Source organism: Triplophysa rosa, linkage group LG12 (genome assembly GCF_024868665.1).
Source record: "Triplophysa rosa linkage group LG12, Trosa_1v2, whole genome shotgun sequence".
Lineage (NCBI taxonomy): Eukaryota > Metazoa > Chordata > Actinopteri > Cypriniformes > Nemacheilidae > Triplophysa > Triplophysa rosa.
The window spans coordinates 2,770,672-2,788,043 of NC_079901.1; the positions used below are offsets into that span (position 1 = coordinate 2,770,672).

The 17,372-nt window shown below is 38.0% G+C and overlaps 1 protein-coding gene across 3 annotated transcripts in view; it reads left to right on the forward strand.

Moving 5' to 3' along the window:
• emc8 (ER membrane protein complex subunit 8) overlaps window positions 1–17,372 on the forward strand; it is a 52,977-nt gene that overhangs the window by 7,447 nt on the left and 28,158 nt on the right. For 2 of the 3 annotated variants that reach the window (XM_057347532.1, XM_057347530.1), the window contains exons 2-4: window positions 6,173–6,249; window positions 6,336–6,405; window positions 6,488–6,582. In XM_057347532.1, the coding sequence (XP_057203515.1) occupies window positions 6,173–6,249; window positions 6,336–6,405; window positions 6,488–6,582 (242 nt within the window). Of the gene's footprint in view, window positions 1–6,172; window positions 6,250–6,335; window positions 6,406–6,487; window positions 6,583–8,345; window positions 8,401–9,899; window positions 10,218–17,372 lie in introns of those variants that run through there. The other variant, XM_057347531.1, reaches the window with a different exon arrangement.

Consider the following 17,372-nt stretch of genomic DNA (forward strand, 5'->3'; position numbering starts at 1 on the left):
ATTGTAGTACAAGGTATGTGCTATATACAGCAGAATGAATGAAATATAATTTACAGAAAAAGTTGTATAAAAATAGATAGTGTATTATCTGGAGGATATAATTAATATTAATTATTGAGTTATTAATTGCACGGTGTGTAAAAACATTTAACTGTTCAAGAGGTAGATGGCCTGAGGGAAGAAGCTGTTTTTGTGTCTGGTTGTTTTGGTGCTCAGTGCTCTGTAGCGCCGACCAGACGGCAGCATTGTGAAGAGTTGATGGCTTGGATGTGAGAGGTCCAGGGTGATTTTCTGAGCCCTTTTCCTCACTCTGGATGTATACAGTTCTTGGAGGGTGGGCAGGGCAGCACCAATGATCTTCTCAGCCGTCCGAACCGTCCTCTGTAGTCTTCTGATGTCTGAATTTGTGGCTGAGCCAAACCAGACAGTGATGGATGTGCAGAGGACAGACTCTATGACAGCTGAGTAAAACTGTTTTAATAGAGTTTGTGGTAGGTTGGACTTCTTCAGCTGATGTAAGAAGTACAACCTTTGCTGGGCTTTTTTAGCAATGGAGCCAATGTGATTGTCCCACTTCAGGTTCTGAGAGATGGTGGTGCCCAGGAACCTGAATGACTCCACTGCTGCCACAGTGCTGTTCATGATGGTGAGAGGGGGGAGTGCAGGGGGGTTTCTCCTGAAGTCCACAATCGTCTCCACTGTTTTAAGCGTGTTCAGCTCCAAGTTGTTATGACTGCACCAGACAGCCAGCTGCTCAGCCTCCTGTCTGTACGCAGACTCATCACCATCCTGGATGAGGCCAATGAGTGTGGTGTCGTCTGCAAACTTCATAAGTCTGACAGAAGGGTCCTGGGCAGTGCAGTCATTTGTGTACAGGGAGAAGAGCAGTGGGGAGAGAACGCACCCCTGGGGGGCGCCAGTGCTGATTGTGCGGGTGCTGGATGTGAGTTTCCCCATTCTCACTAACTGCTGCCTGTCTGTCAGAAAGCTGGTGATCCACTGACAGATAGAGCCAGGAACAGATAGCTGGGTTAACTTTGTCTGGAGCAGTGATGGGATGATGGTGTTGAAAGCAGAGCTGAAGTCCACAAACAGGATCCTCACATAGGTCACTGGTCTATCCAGATGTTTCAGGACAAAGTGCAGCCCCATGTTAACTGCATCCTCAACAGACCTGTTTGCTCTGTAGGCAAACTGCAGGGGTAAGGGTTCTGTGATGTCCTGTGTGGGTTCATTAAGGGTTCTGTGATGTCCTGTGATTCTGTGATTAGTTAGCCTAATAGCCTATATTTCTAACAACCGCTCTGAACAAGTTATAGAAATAAATAAATTAATCATTTAATATTACGTTGGTATTCTTATTCCAACTCATATTTAAGTAATGTTAACGAATTTTATGGCTCACGTTTTTAAAACATTTTAATATGGTGATGTGAGCCGAGCATAAAATGCGATCCGAGCATCCGGTGTGTAAACTTAAAATATTTAAACTAGCTTGCGATCTGAACAAAGATCTAGGAACATATGATTTTTTTATATTTTCTGTATATTATAAATTCATTACAGATGACGGGAAGAAGTGTTAAATAAGACGTGACAACTCTAGGGTCTTCTGCAGAGGTAACTTAACCCTGTGGTGACGCAGTTTTTATTCTTATGAAAAATATGAATATTTGAATAGCATTTTTATTCGGATCCAGTATTTGAACATTCGTGCACATTGCTAGTTAAGAGCCTCGCTAAAACCAGACAAAGTGAACATGTTGGTTTTCCTCGCACGAAACGGTCCGTGTACGTCTTGTTAGTTTGATTTTCAATTTGAAACTGAACAAGCAGGAATGAGAAAACAGCGCATTTTTTTCGCCTGTTCGTTCGGTTAAAAAATGAAAAAACGAGAATTTGGCTTGTTTTTTTTTAGTTTTTACGCTCAAGATTAGAAAACGGATAAACGGCTTTAATTCTCGTTTTCCACATGTGGGCGGGAAGAAACGCCCTCTTTCCGCGGATTGGTCAACCAAATACCGACCCTGACGTCATCATGTCTTCCTCAGTTCCAATGGACAGAATACAGGTCCTCCGATGCTGTTGCGATCTCTGACATTAAACAGCTGTATAAGGCAGATGTTTGACTGGGCGTTCTTCTTCTTCTAATTGGTCAATGCTTTTCAGGAAAGAAGAACTCAAATACTAACCATTGAATGTGGTTACATGACCCACAGGGGTAGTTTGGTTTCCTTTTCAACACATGTACACATGCCAGACGGCCCTGTTACTTCTCCAATGAAAAGTGCATTTTTCACTGGTTTCCATCCAAATAATTGGATACAAAAAATCTGAGCCACCTTTATTGGAAAGTAAAAAAGTTTTTTCAAAGATTTCATATTATGTACACTCACCTAAAGGATTATTAGGAACACCATACTAATACGGTGTTTGACCCCCTTTCGCCTTCAGAACTGCCTTAATTCTACGTGGCATTGATTCAACAAGGTGCTGAAAGCATTCTTTAGAAATGTTGGCCCATATTGATAGGATAGCATCTTGCAGTTGATGGAGATTTGTGGGATGCACATCCAGGGCACGAAGCTCCCGTTCCACCACATCCCAAAGATGTTCTATCGGGTTGAGATCTGGTGACTGTGGGGGCCATTCTAGTACAGTGAACTCATTGTCATGTTCAAGAAACCAATTTGAAATGATTCGAGCTTTGTGACATGGTGCATTATCCTGCTGGAAGTAGCCATTAGAGGATGGGTACATGGTGGTCATAAAGGGATGGACATGGTCAGAAACAATGCTCAGGTAGGCCGTGGCATTTAAACGATGCCCAATTGGCACTAAGGGGCCTAAAGTGTGCCAAGAAAACATCCCCCACACCATTACACCACCACCACCAGCCTGCACAGTGGTAACAAGGCATGATGGATCCATGTTCTCATTCTGTTTACGCCAAATTCTGACTCTACCATTTGAATGTCTCAACAGAAATCGAGACTCATCAGACCAGGCAACATTTTTCCAGTCTTCAACTGTCCAATTTTGGTGAGCTCGTGCAAATTGTAGCCTCTTTTTCCTATTTGTAGTGGAGATGAGTGGTACCCGGTGGGGTCTTCTGCTGTTGTAGCCCATCTGCCTCAAGGTTGTGCGTGTTGTGGCTTCACAAATGCTTTGCTGCATACCTCGGTTGTAACGAGTGGTTATTTCAGTCAAAGTTGCTCTTCTATCAGCTTGAATCAGTCGGCCCATTCTCCTCTGACCTCTAGCATCAACAAGGCATTTTCGCCCACAGGACTGCCGCATACTGGATGTTTTTCCCTTTTCACACCATTCTTTGTAAACCCTAGAAATGGTTGTGCGTGAAAATCCCAGTAACTGAGCAGATTGTGAAATACTCAGACCGGCCCGTCTGGCACCAACAACCATGCCACGCTCAAAATTGCTTAAATCACCTTTCTTTCCCATTCTGACATTCAGTTTGGAGTTCAGGAGATTGTCTTGACCAGGACCACACCCCTAAATGCATTGAAGCAACTGCCATGTGATTGGTTGATTAGATAATTGCATTAATGAGAAATTGAACAGGTGTTCCTAATAATCCTTTAGGTGAGTGTATAATCAAATGGAAAATAGGAAATTACAAAAAAAACCAATGTTGCCTTTAGGCAACATTGTACCATAATGGAATCCGATAAGGCCATACCAAACACACATATAATTACATTTATCTAACATTGCACTTAACATCAAAAGACATTAAACACGTTACAATTTGTAATGGTTTGGAGAAACATACGAAGGATACACTAAGAATCCCGTTAAGAGAGGAAATTCGTTTTTATTTTTTTTAATACCAATGGAAATACAGTATGACAAAATGTTTTATGTCAGGGGTGAGAAATAGATTTTTATATATATATATAACTTTTTATATAAAGAAAAACGGAAAGATAATAGTTTTTAATTAGTGATTCTCTTCTTAAATACTTTTTTGGTTAAAATATGTTCCGATTAATATGTGGCACAAATTGTTACCCCAATTAAATAATTAAAAAATCATATAAAATTAAACTTAATAGTTAAAATTTGTTAGACACCATTTAGAAAGTATGTACGTTTTATTTATACGTTATGGACCGTTTTTGTGAATTACATACTTTTATTTAAGTAAAGTTTTGAATGATTATTTAATATTTTAAAGCCGTGTTTTAAAGGTGTGTCTATGACTGATATTATATATTTAACGCTTACATAAATCTGAGCAAGCTGACAAAGTATGCCTTACATCCCACACAATCAGACCTTTTTGATGGGTTCTGTGTTTTTTTTCAGCAGGGTCCATAGTAATGTCAGACACGTTGCTCTGTCAATTCTTTCTATTGAATTGGTGAAAACAACTCAAGTCAAAACTTTGCTTTCATGTGCACACAGTACATTATGCCCAATGAAATTCTATGCAGACCAAACGATAAACACTACAATTGAGTACGAGTAGCCTATGTCTTATAATAGTAACACAAACATCCAATGTTGATCTGCAGACATGCCTCTGCAGGAAAAGCCAGAATGGTTCAAAAAGGATTTGGTAATCTAGATAACGACTCTCTACAACTGTTGTTGGCAGAATAGAAAAACTAGACTGTTAAAGACTTGAAAAACGTGGTCTGGTGTGATGGTTCTTGATTTTTGCTGAGAAACGACTGATGGCTACGTACAGTAGTATGATAATGCACCATGCCACAGTCTCAAACTGGTTTAATGAACTTGACAACTTGAGCTGTACTTTAGTGGCTTTCCCAGTCAATGGACCTGTATCCAAGGATATCTTTGCACTGTGTTGAACAGTTGAAACGAGACATTCACACAGTATGATCAATACAACCATTGTTCAAGAAGAAAATATCTTCGTATTTTGCATTGCTGATTGTAAATGCAGCAAATGCGTGATGAGTCCTGAGCACCCAAACTAAAACTGAAATGTGAGAATTGCATCATCTGATTCTAAGTGCAGCAAACCTTGTAATAAAATGATCAACAACACAAAGGTACAAAGTGCTTCAGCAAAATTGGCTGCTTAGCAACTATTATCTGTGTGTCCCTGCAATGTTGTCTTTGGCAGAGCAGTCTAGGAAATACTTTGGTAAATTTTTGCCAGTCGGCTTCATTTGTCTACAGATAAATGCATTAGCTGTAGCGTCAGTGACGTCCAACTTGGGGGTTTATCTTATTAAAGATTAAATTATTAAATTACTTTAGGGACCTTTAATTAGGTAGCCTTTTGCCAAATAAATACCTTAATGAAGTTTAGTGTTTTTGAACCATACCCCTTATATTTGCTAATTAAATTAAACCTGAAGGTCATTAAAGGTCATTAAAGCAAATAGATACAGTCTTTTGAGTTTGTACATAGGGCTGTCACGATTATTAAATAATCGTCTCATCGCGATTGTTTGACCTCATAGCGATGGTTTCAGATCATCGCAATTATTGCACATCTCTATAGAAGAAACTAGGGGGAGCTGTAGTGCATCTGCATATTGCATATTTTAGTGTATGTATTGTTACTAAAGCATGGTAATACTTGTAAAATGTACCACCACAACACAAAAAAACACTAAAACATACAAATTACCTGCAGTACAATTTAATATTATTTAAGTGTGAAAAGCAGTCTACCAAAATTTCATTAACACACAAGTAAAATTGTATTGTAGTTTGCAAGTGAGAAAAAAACAGACTAGAAGCTTTTCTATGACTGATAGTATTTTAATGGTGGCTTCAATTCACACCTGATCAATTTACTTAATTTACAAGTATTTGGAGGTTGTATTATTGACAGGTAAAAGCCTAAACCTTAAATGTATGATGACCCAATTTTTTCCGATGTATTTCCAAGAAAAAAAACTTGGAAATTCAGAACTTGTATTCAGAACAATATGGTCGTTTCAATCGCTGAGTCAAAAATGTATGAGAATTAAATGTCAAAATTCAAAAACAGACAATTAATCGCCATAATCGCCAAAGCCCTAAAACAGACAATTAATCGTCATAATCGCAATGATTTATTAGACAATTAATCGTCAGTCAAATTTCATAATCGTGACAGCCCTATTTGTACATGCAATCACATCAAATCTCATGAGCTATTTAATAGGTCTGATGTCTCTTTCCTCAGATTGACACATGGTGCAAAGAGAACAAATATGTCATTGCTGGTTATTATCAAGCAAATGAACGTATTAAGGAAGCCAGGTAAGGTTTGGGGTCTTTGATGTTGTTCTTTCTGTTATTGTTTAATGTCTGCTTGTGTTTTGTTGTGACATTTCCTACTCTTTTAGACCGAATCAGGTAGCTGAGAGGGTCGCCTCCAGAATCTCTGAAAACTTCAGTGAGGCCACAATGATCATGGTAAATTGTATCTGATTATGTGTCACTAAAGTAAAAATATAACAACCCTGAGCCGACAGTATATCTGTTTCTCATACTTCAGCTGGACAACAGCAGGTTTACTATGGATTGTTTTGTGCCTGTCCTCCTCATCTATGATCATCAAGACAGCAAGTGGAAGTGCAGAGAGCAGAGCACGTGAGTTCAGTTCACTTTATAGCACATTTAATTAATTACTAACTAGTCTAACTTTGTAGATAATTCAGCATATCCATGTTATTTTATTACATTATTAATTTCTAGAAAAACATTGGATGGAAGGGGTTTTGAAGTATGTAAGCATATAGCTTTTTAGGGGTATACTCAACTCAACTTTATTTATATAGCGCTTTTTGCAATTTTCATTGTTACAAAGCAGCTATACATAAGACATGTTGACTATAAGCAAAACAATTAAAGTTGTACCTGCAAAAACAAGAAAAAGTTGAAAACACAGAAGACAGACATACCCACATACAAAACACTCCACACACACAATATTTACACGTACTAACACACATAGACATAGACACACACACACACACACACGGGCGTGCACTAGGCTTGTGCCGGTATCAAATTTCCATGCTGTGATTAATTGATTAAGGTTTCATCGCGGTAAACGGTATTATCGCAGTATTCAATTCTATGAGAAATGCAGGTTGAAAATATAAACCAACTTCAGTGTTTTCCTCTTGATAACAACTTTATTTTAAATAATAAAGAGAACCTCAAACATTTAAATATAAATAAAACAACACACAGTAATGATGTATAAAGTGAGTTTATTCAAACAGAATAAAGTGCAAACTGCAAAAGAACAACTTTTGTTAACTGCTTTTAAATATACTTATGTCTGTGCAACGCTAGTATTACAATTCATATTATTATTATTATTGTTTGAATAACAAGCCAAGCCAGTGTGTTAACTATTATAGCAAGCTAAACATTTATAAATAGCAAATTCACTCGCACTTTGAGACAGTGTATGACTTTATTGCGTTCCATCAACGTATAATTAAAAATAATTATTCTGCCACACTGTCAAATTTCATTACTCGGCTTACTTTTAACCCAAAATATTTCCAAATCTCAGACTTCTCAGACTTAACCCTTTTAGAAGGGGGATAAATCGTCGGCAGCGTTCCTCCTTCCACCATGCTTCATCTCCGTGTGGTACTGTTTACATCAGAGTGCGCATGCGTCTTTTGCTCAGCAGCGCGCGCACACACACACGTAGGCATCTCCACATGGGGAACGGGATAATTTAGAGTGCGCATTCCTACGCAGCATACACGCAGTGTACTTTTATCCGGTTGATGAAAAATAAACAAATACACGTTCAAAAAAATCTATATATTTTCGCGGTATTTGAAAGTGCCTGCGATAACAACATCGTGCTAATCCATTACCGCAATTAATCGCATTACCGAATATCGGCACATGTCTAGCGTGCACGCACACTTACACGTACACAGACAAGTACGCACACACACACACACACACACGCGCACAGTGAGAGCACACATGTAAGATAAAGGAGAGAGAAGCACAGGTCAAATATAACAGACTATAAATTCCTATATGCAATATTAATTAAGTAAAACTTGAAAATTCTAAAGCAGCCCCCCGGCCAGGCAAATAGTGCAAAAACAGTATGCAAACGGTGGCGAGGAACCCAAAACTCTAATCGAGAAAAAAAACCTCAGGAGAACCCAGGCCCAATTAGGGGATTCCAGTTCCCCTCTGGCAAAAGCTGCTGCCTCTGCACAAGCTCCAGAGAGCTTGCACAACAAGGCTAAATAAAATAAATAAACTTACTAATAAGGTAAATTATAGTTTAAGATTATCATTAATAATCTAATAGCATTTGAAATTTTGTGATGAAGACGTGTCAGGTGACTGCGTCTTTCTTTATCCAGCTCCATCATCAGCTCTTGTCAGGTCGCTGCTTCCCATTCTCCGCTCTACCATCAGGTCAGGCCATGAACTGCATCCTGCTCGCTGTGGTAACCTTGGAACAATGAGACAAGACTGGCTGAGAGTAGAGTACTGTTCTGTACTCTTTGATGCAACAAGTACATCAGTTGTGTTTTTGGTTCCGGTTGATCTAACTAATGCAGCCTAAACCCTCAGAAGATTTATATTATGGAAGAGTAGTGTATGCAAGATTAAAAAGATGCGTCTTTAGTCTAGATTTAAACTGACAGAGTGTGTCTGCCTCCCGGACAGTGCAGGGAAGACTATTCCAAAGTTTAGGCGCTAGATAGGAAAAGGATCTACCACCTGCACTTGATTTTGAAATTCTAGGTATTACCAACTGCAGGACGCCTGAGAGCGTAATGCACGTGAAGGACTGTAATACAAAAGGAGTTCATTCAAGTATTGAGGAGCTAAACCATGTAGGGCTTTATAGGTAATAAGTAGGGGTGCAACGGATCAAAAAACTCACGGTTCGGATCGTTTCTCGGATCAGAGTCACGGATCGGATAATTTTTCGGATCAGCAAAAAAAAAAAAAGACAAGACAAATAAACATAAGTTTTGTCTTTTTGTTTATTAACCTTTTAAATTATTAAATTAAAATATATAAAATCAACTTCGCAATCTTTTCGCTGAAGTGGGTGCGCGACGGGATGTCGTAACGTGGCTCAAGCACTTTCAGCATGTGTTTAAAGCCCTCGTTTTGCACAACCGAATATGGCCTCATGTCGGCACCTATAAACACACCGATAGCGTTTGTGATGGCTTTAGCCTGGTCTGATTGTGCAACAAGGGGCTGCTTAAATGCCGCGGTGATAAGCGGTTGTTGAGCAGCCTTCGTTTTCACTCCTGTCAGTGAAACACCGGGGTCGCTTCAAATGCGTGGCCATGCTTGATGTGTTTCCACTGTCATATGTCTTTCTTGTGCCACAGTGCCTACACACCGTCACGGTTTTATCCACTAACCTCTTTCCTTCATCATTATATTTGACAGGGAAGCCAAAATGCTCCCATACAGGGGATTTAAATGACGCGGGGCGTTCAAGCTCCTCCGTTCCTCCGCTCGCCATGACCACGCTGTGTGTGGACTGAACATGCGCAAAACTTTTTTTTCCATAAATCAATCCGCGGATCACGTGTGTGCCGAACCGAAGATATTGATCCGAACGGATCACGGATCAATGATGATCCGTTGCACACTAGTAATAAGCAAGATTTTAAAGTTAACGCGATGCTTTATAGGTAACCAGTGCAAGGTTGACAGAACCGGGCTAATATGTTCATACTTTTTTGTACGTGTAAGAACTCGAGCTGCCGCGTTTTGGACCAATTGGAGTTTTTGTAATAAGCCTGCAGGGCAACCACCTAACAGTGCATTACAGTAGTCTAGTCTTGATGTCATGAATGCATGAATTAACTTCTCTGCATCTGACATTGACAGCATATGACGTAGTTTAGATATATTTTGGAGATGCAGATTTCATTTTCCAACAGGACTTGGCACCTGCACACAGTGCCAAAGCTACCAGTACCTGGTTTAAGGACCATGGTATCCCTGTTCTTAATTGGCCAGCAAACTCGCCTGACCTTAACCCCATAGAAAATCTATGGGGTATTGTGAAGAGGAAGATGCGATATGCCAGACCCAACAATGCAGAAGAGCTGAAGGCCACTATCAGAGCAACCTGGGCTCTCATAACACCTGAGCAGTGCCACAGACTGATCGACTCCATGCCACGCCGCATTGCTGCAGTAATTCAGGCAAAAGGAGCCCCAACTAAGTATTGAGTGCTGTACATGCTCATACTTTTCATGTTCATACTTTTCAGTTGGCCAAGATTTCTAAAAATCCTTTCTTTGTATTGGTCTTAAGTAATATTCTAATTTTCTGAGATACTGAATTTGGGATTTTCATTAGTTGTCAGTTATAATCATCAAATTAAAAGAAATAAACATTTGAAATATATCAGTCTGTGTGTAATGAATGAATATAATATACAAGTTTCACTTTTTGAATGGAATTAGTGAAATAAATCAACTTTTTGATGATATTCTAATTATATGACCAGCACCTGTATTCTTAAAATGGAAAAACGCAATTTTACAGGTGTTGGCGACGTGGCTCTCAAATGACAGATTACTATCGAATAGAACGCCAAGATTCTTTGCTGACGACGAGGGTTTTATGGAACATCCGTCAATAGTTAAACAGTATTCTTGGTTGTTACTTATAGCAGTTTTCGGTCCAATAAGTAACACTTCCGTTTTGTCCGAGTTCAGTAATAAAAAGTTGTTACTCATCCAGTTTTTTATATCGACTATGCATTCCATTATTCGATGGAACTGCTGTGTTTCATGAGGCTTCGAGGAAATATAAAGTTGAGTATCATCAGCATAACAGTGAAAGCTAACTCCGTGTCGCTTTATTATATCTCCTAGAGGTAGCATGTATAATGCGAAGAGCAGAGGCCCTAAGACTGAGCCCTGTGGTACACCGTACTGGACTTGCGATTTGCGTGACACCTCATTGTTTATTGCTACAAATTGAAAACGGTCGGATAAATAAGATTTAAACCATTTCAAAGCTATTCCCTTAATGCCGACATAATTTTCGAGTCTATGTAGGAGTGTGCTGTGGTCAATGGTTCGAATGCAGCACTAAGGTCTAGCAGCACCAATAACGAGATACAACCTCGGTCAGACGCCAATAGCAGATCATTTGTAACTCTGATCAAAGCAGTCTCTGTACTGTGACATGCTCTAAATCCAGACTGGAATTCTTCATTGATGTCATTCCTTTGGAGGAAGGAGCATAATTGAGTTGAAACTACTTTTTCCAGAACTTTAGATATGAAAGGTAGATTCGATATAGGCCTGTAGTTCCTTAGTTCTCTAGGGTCGAGTTGGGTTTTTTTGACAAGGGGCCTTATAACAGCCACTTTATATGCTTTAGGCACATGTCCTAATGTCAGAGATGAGTTAATAATACCAAGAAGAGGATCTATAATTTCTGGGAGCATCTCTTTCAGTAGATTTGTAGGTATAGGGTCTAGATGCATGTTGTTGATTTAGATGATCTAATAATTTTAGACAGCTCATCTTGATCTACGGTATAAAATAATTGCATTTTCTCCTTAAGGGCGCGTAGTTAGTTTGTTCAGCGGGTTTCACTTCTGATTGCATTGTTATAATTTTTTCTCTAATATCTTGGATTTTATATGTGAAGTAGTTCATAAATTCATCACTGCTATGCTGATATACAGGATCAGAAGTCACTGACGATTTATTTTTTGTTAATTTAGCCACGTGTTAAATAAAAACCTGGGTTGTGCTGGTTTTCTTCTATTAGTGATGAAAAGTAGGCGGATCTAGAAGTTTTTAGGGCTTTCCTGTATTTTCGAATACTATCCTTCCATGCTGTACGAAATACCTCTAATTTAGTTTTCTTAAAGTTGCGCTCCATTTTTCGGGCCGCTTTCTTTAGAGCCTGAGTGTGTTCATTATACCACGGTGTGGGGCTGCCATTTTTAATCTTCTTTAAACGTAGGGAGCAACTTGTCTAGCGTTACGAGAAGGTGGAATTAAAATTTTCAGTGGTAATGTCAAGATCTTCAACGTTATTTCTCATGCAGGATTTGAGACAATTCGGGCAGATTATCGAGAAACGCATCTTTGGTAGTTGAAGTTATTGTTCTACCATATTTGTAACAATGAGTTTTATTTGCAGCCGTAGGCCAGTGAAGCAAACATAATACCAGATAATGATCCGAAATGTCTTCACTCTGCTGAAGGATTTTAACGTCGTCCACATTTATACCGTAAGACAGTATTAAATCTAAAGTATGATTACGAAGGTGAGTGGGTCCTGACACATGTTGACTAAGCCCATGGAGTTAAGAGTGTCTTTGAAAGCCATTCCTAAGGCATCTGTAACGTTATCTACGTGGATGTTAAAGTCACCAACGACAAGGAGTCTATCTGCGGCCAGTACTAGTTCTGATAAGAACCCACCAAATTCTTTAATAAAATCTGTGTGGTGCCCTGGAGGCCTATATACAATAGCTAGAATCAATTTAAAAAGTGTTTTATCTTTAGTATTAGGTGGTTGAAACATGAAGAACCATGACTTCAAAAGAATTATATTTAGAGTTCGACTTCTGGGAAATGCTAAGAGAGTTATTGTAAAGTGCTGCGACACCTCCCCCTCTGCCTTTTAGACGAGGCTCGTGTTTATAATAATAATCTTGGGGGACAGATTCATTTAAAGAATATAATCATCTGGTTTTAGCCATGTTTCTGTCAAACAGAGCATGTCTATTTTATGATCTGTTATCATATCTTAACAAAAAGTGCTTTATTAGAGAGAGATCTAATATTTAGCAATCCGAGTCGTAACAGTTGATTATCTGTATTTTGTTCATGTTTAGTTTGTTTAACGTTTATTAAATTACTTTCAAGAGGTTTACGCATTATTTTATGTTTGCTAATCCGGGGGACAGACACAGTCTCTATTTTGTGATGTTTGGGAGAACGGATTACTACATGTTGTACATTTTGTGTATTCTGCGACGTGAGACGGCAAGCAGACAGTTGGTTAAGCCATACTGTCTGCTCCCTGACCTGGGCCCCAGCGAGTCAAGCAAACCTGTTCGAGACTGTAATCGGAACGGTCGAGTGATGTTTTGTCCTGCGACTACGCCGTCTCACAGTCACGAAGTTTCCCAGCTGCGGGGGATTTTCAACCGGAACCGAGCTGTGTGCCTAATGTTGCTCGCATCCAAAGTGTTTTCTATCGTCGTTAAACTCTTACTATCCTCAGATAAGATTGGATGCGAGACTCTAATTCTAAGATCTTCTCTGTCAGCCTAACTATTTCCCTGCATTTATCGCATATAAAACCCTCGCAGCTGACAGAGAAGGCTAAGCTAAACATATGACATGAGGTGCAAGTAACAATAATAGGAATAGAAGCCATAACTCACCGGATTTGAAGTGCAATTCCAATTACCAAGGTTGCTCGATGATCGTAGTATACTCGCTTAAAAAGAGAAACAGTTAGCACACAAGACAAACCAGAGGCAAGATGATATTCCACAGTGTAACAGAAAGCAAGCTAACACGCTATTGCTATGCTAACGGCGTTAAGTTAACTATCACTTTTGGTTTAGATCTTCAAGTAAATAACAGGAACAGGGTTATTGAGATATCAGGATAAGTTAGCAACGACAATAATAATTAACGATAATAAAATACACTAATATTAGAGCGAAGTGTAAGCGCACTGATACAAACAAGCGCCGGCAGCGATGCAGGAAACAGGAATATAATGTCAATGCAGTCAGATGAATGCGTATCCAAAACCATTCACTCTTTACTCTCTTTATGATATGTGATGACATTTTAGTCCTGCATATGGAGAAATGAATGAAAATGTAAGCGATTCAGATTGGATGTAAATAACGTGCGTCAGGCTAGGGCTGTCACGATTATTAAATAATCGTCTCATCGCGATTGTTTGACCTCATCGCGATGGTTTCAGATCATCGCAATTATTGCACATCTCTATAGAAGACACTAGGGGGAGCTGTAGTGCATCTGCATATTGCATATTTTAGTGTATATATTGTTACTAAAGCATGGTAATACTTGTAAAATGTACCACCACAACACAATCACTTTAAAAAAAAAAACTAAAACATATACAAATTACCTGCAGTACAATTTAATATTATTTAAGCGAATCTCAGTGTGAAAACCAGTCTACCAAAATTTATTAACACACAGGTAAAATTTTATTGTAGTCTTGCAAGTGAGAAAAAAACAGACTAGAAGCTTTTCTATGACTGATAGCATTTTAATGGTGGCTTCAATTCACTCCTGATCAATTTACTTCATTTACAAGTATTTGGTGGTTGTATTATTGACAGGTAAAAGCCTAAACCTTAAATATATGATGACCCAATGTTTTCTGATGTATTTCCAAGAAAAAAACAGTCTTGTATTCAGAACAATATGGTCGTTTCAATCGCTGAATCAAAAATGTATGAGAATTAAATGTCAAAGCTCAAAAACAGACAATTAATCGTCATAATCGTCAAAGCCCTAAAACAGACAATTAATCGTCATAATCGCAATGATTTATAAGACAATTAATCGTCAGTCAAATTTCAGAATCGTGACAGCCCTAGTCACGGACATTCGTCATAAACATCACTTGTGTGGTGTTTTATTATAAAATGGTTTGTTTTCTCACTGTTTGTCACGTTTATTGTAATAGTTGAGAAAAATGTCATTTTTGTTGAAATGCAATGATTCCTCGTTTATGTACTTTTTCTATAAGCAGAGTTAAGGGACATTAAGGGACAGCAATTCTGTGAAATTCTTAAGCTTATTCTTCATCTAAAAATATGTTAAAAAAAAAGAAAACTTGCCAGTATTTAATTAATTCCTATTTTAAAAATTACCATACTTTACAAGTTTTGGATAAATCGTACATAAATTGTTTTGCATGGACAGATTATAGAGGTACCTGTAGGGCTACATACATAACATGGATGCTTTTCATTTTTGTAGATGATTGTAACCAAATGCCTTTTGTTTTTTATCAGCCCTACAAAAAAATAGGACATATCTGTTCACTGTGGTTATCCGGCATACTACTTTTTCTCAACAAAAGAAATGTTGTGTAACTTGTCCCGCACTGTTTGCCGTAGACTCATGAATGAGGGGTCAAATCACTACACAACACATTGTAAACAGCTTTTTGACAATGCTTAACAACCATATGAAACACCATAGTAACCAGCTAAAACACACTAAAAACTAGGGCTGCAAGATTTAGAGAAACGAACTGACTGAAGCTTGACTTCAAACGCCTAAAAACACCATTGAAATACTTATCATGCATTTAAAATGCACTAATTTTGATTGGCATTAGTTTTACATAGATGGGGATAAATCTACAACAAATCTACAATCTTTATAGCATTTACTATTAACCTAGATTCATTTTAATTTATACACACAGTGATTGTTACATTGAAACAATAAAATACCATGAGACCAATTATGTCTCTGAATAGTAAAGACTCTGAATAGGATTTGTATATTTTCTGTTTGAGGGAGACGAGTAAAACAAAAAACTCTGTGCGGTGCCTTATTTCTAGCTTTATTTAACAGTGTGTATTATCTTTTGAAGTGAACATATTTTTTGTTCTTTAGAAAAACTATGTCAGTGCACAACGTTTATTTAATTGCACTTGACAGCTCTATCTCCTTTATCGCTTCTGATGAGTTGTCAGAAATATTTTCTCATCGTTATGGCAACAGTGTGTGATCTGTCAGAGTTATTCCGCGGTCAAACTAGAATTTGAGCATGCGAAATTCGTTCGGACGGTGCTGCAAAATTGGCCCAAGCGATTCCTCCATCTTTTACATTTCTGTACAGAGAGGTCAAATTGTGATGTTTTGATCTTCTATTGGTCTCACGCATTCACATGATGCAAATTCGCAGGTAAGAGTTTACCAAACTTGAACTTTGCTACGTGGGTAAAAAGAGTGAACAAATGTAGGGAATGAAGTAGTTCACTCAGGTTTTGTACACCACTACAAAATGGCGACACCCGATATAGTATTATATTAATTAATTTATTATTATTAAATATAGTATTACGCACAAAGTACAGCTGGAGGACAGCATGTGATTTTCTCCATAGGTATTTTGAATTTGTGATAGTGAATTAGGGCTAAAACGATTCCTCAAGTAACTCGAGTAATTTGAATACAAAAAGTCATTGAGGCAAATTTTGTTGCCTCGAAGCTTTGTTTAATCCATTTAACTACAGTACACACGGAGCACTGCGTTTCCCCACAGACCATTATTACTAACGCACAACCCACTAAACTCTGTTCATGTTACAGGGCTCTCAAGTCTCACGCATTCACAGTGAGACACACGCATTTTAGTCTGTTCGCACGCTCACACGTATTTCTCATGTTGATAAATAAGTGATAGCTTATTGAAATGGTGAACTGCTATTTTACTTAGTTTTAGTCTATTTTGCGAGTGAAACTTGTTTTCCGGCTGCATTGAGTCCATCAAAGTAGATGAGGACTTGTGGATGCCGAATCCTGTTATTTACACATGTCATCTGGCTGTTCTGCATGTCTGCATGAATGAACTGCACAGTTTAATGCGCTACATGCGTGATACTCATGAATTTGTCTGCGCTGAATGAGGACATGAACTTCACCTCCAGACTTGCTCTTTATTTCACAAACATGTTATTGTTTGAGTGAAGAAACAGACATACTAAAAAATAAGCGTCTTCTGACAACCTGCCAAAATTAAAGTCATAGGCTATATATTACTATTTAATAGTAAAAAAAGAAACTAAAACGAATTTATATAAACTAAATGCATCATGCTTAAGCTGAAGTTAGTTGTTTACCTTTGACATTATTCTTTCTATTTTTATTCATGTTTCTTATTTATATATTTGTATTATATTGCAATTTGAATTTAATATGGCAATGGAATGTACTAAATGGGTTTAGTTTTCACAGATATTAATGTATGCAATTTCAGCAATAAAAACGAAACAAATTGGTTGTTTTACTCATTTTAAGAAACCTGTCTTATTTTCTCTTGTATATTTAGTATTTCTTTTTAATAAAGAAAAAGTACTTATTATCCGAATACCCTGTTAATCGATGGAAAAATCAGTAGAATACTCGATTAGTAAAATAATCGATAGCTGCAGCCCTATATTGAATTCCTCCGAAGCCCAAATTTCTGTCAAACCTCACTTGTAATAAACACTAGCTTCTGCTAAAAGAACAAGCCCTTATTTAAAGATGAGGTAACACACGCAGTTTCTGCAAATCTCATATTAATCTTGAGTACCTATACAGTAGTATTGCATACTTCGCATCTTCAATACGAAATTGATCAAATCTATTAAAGAG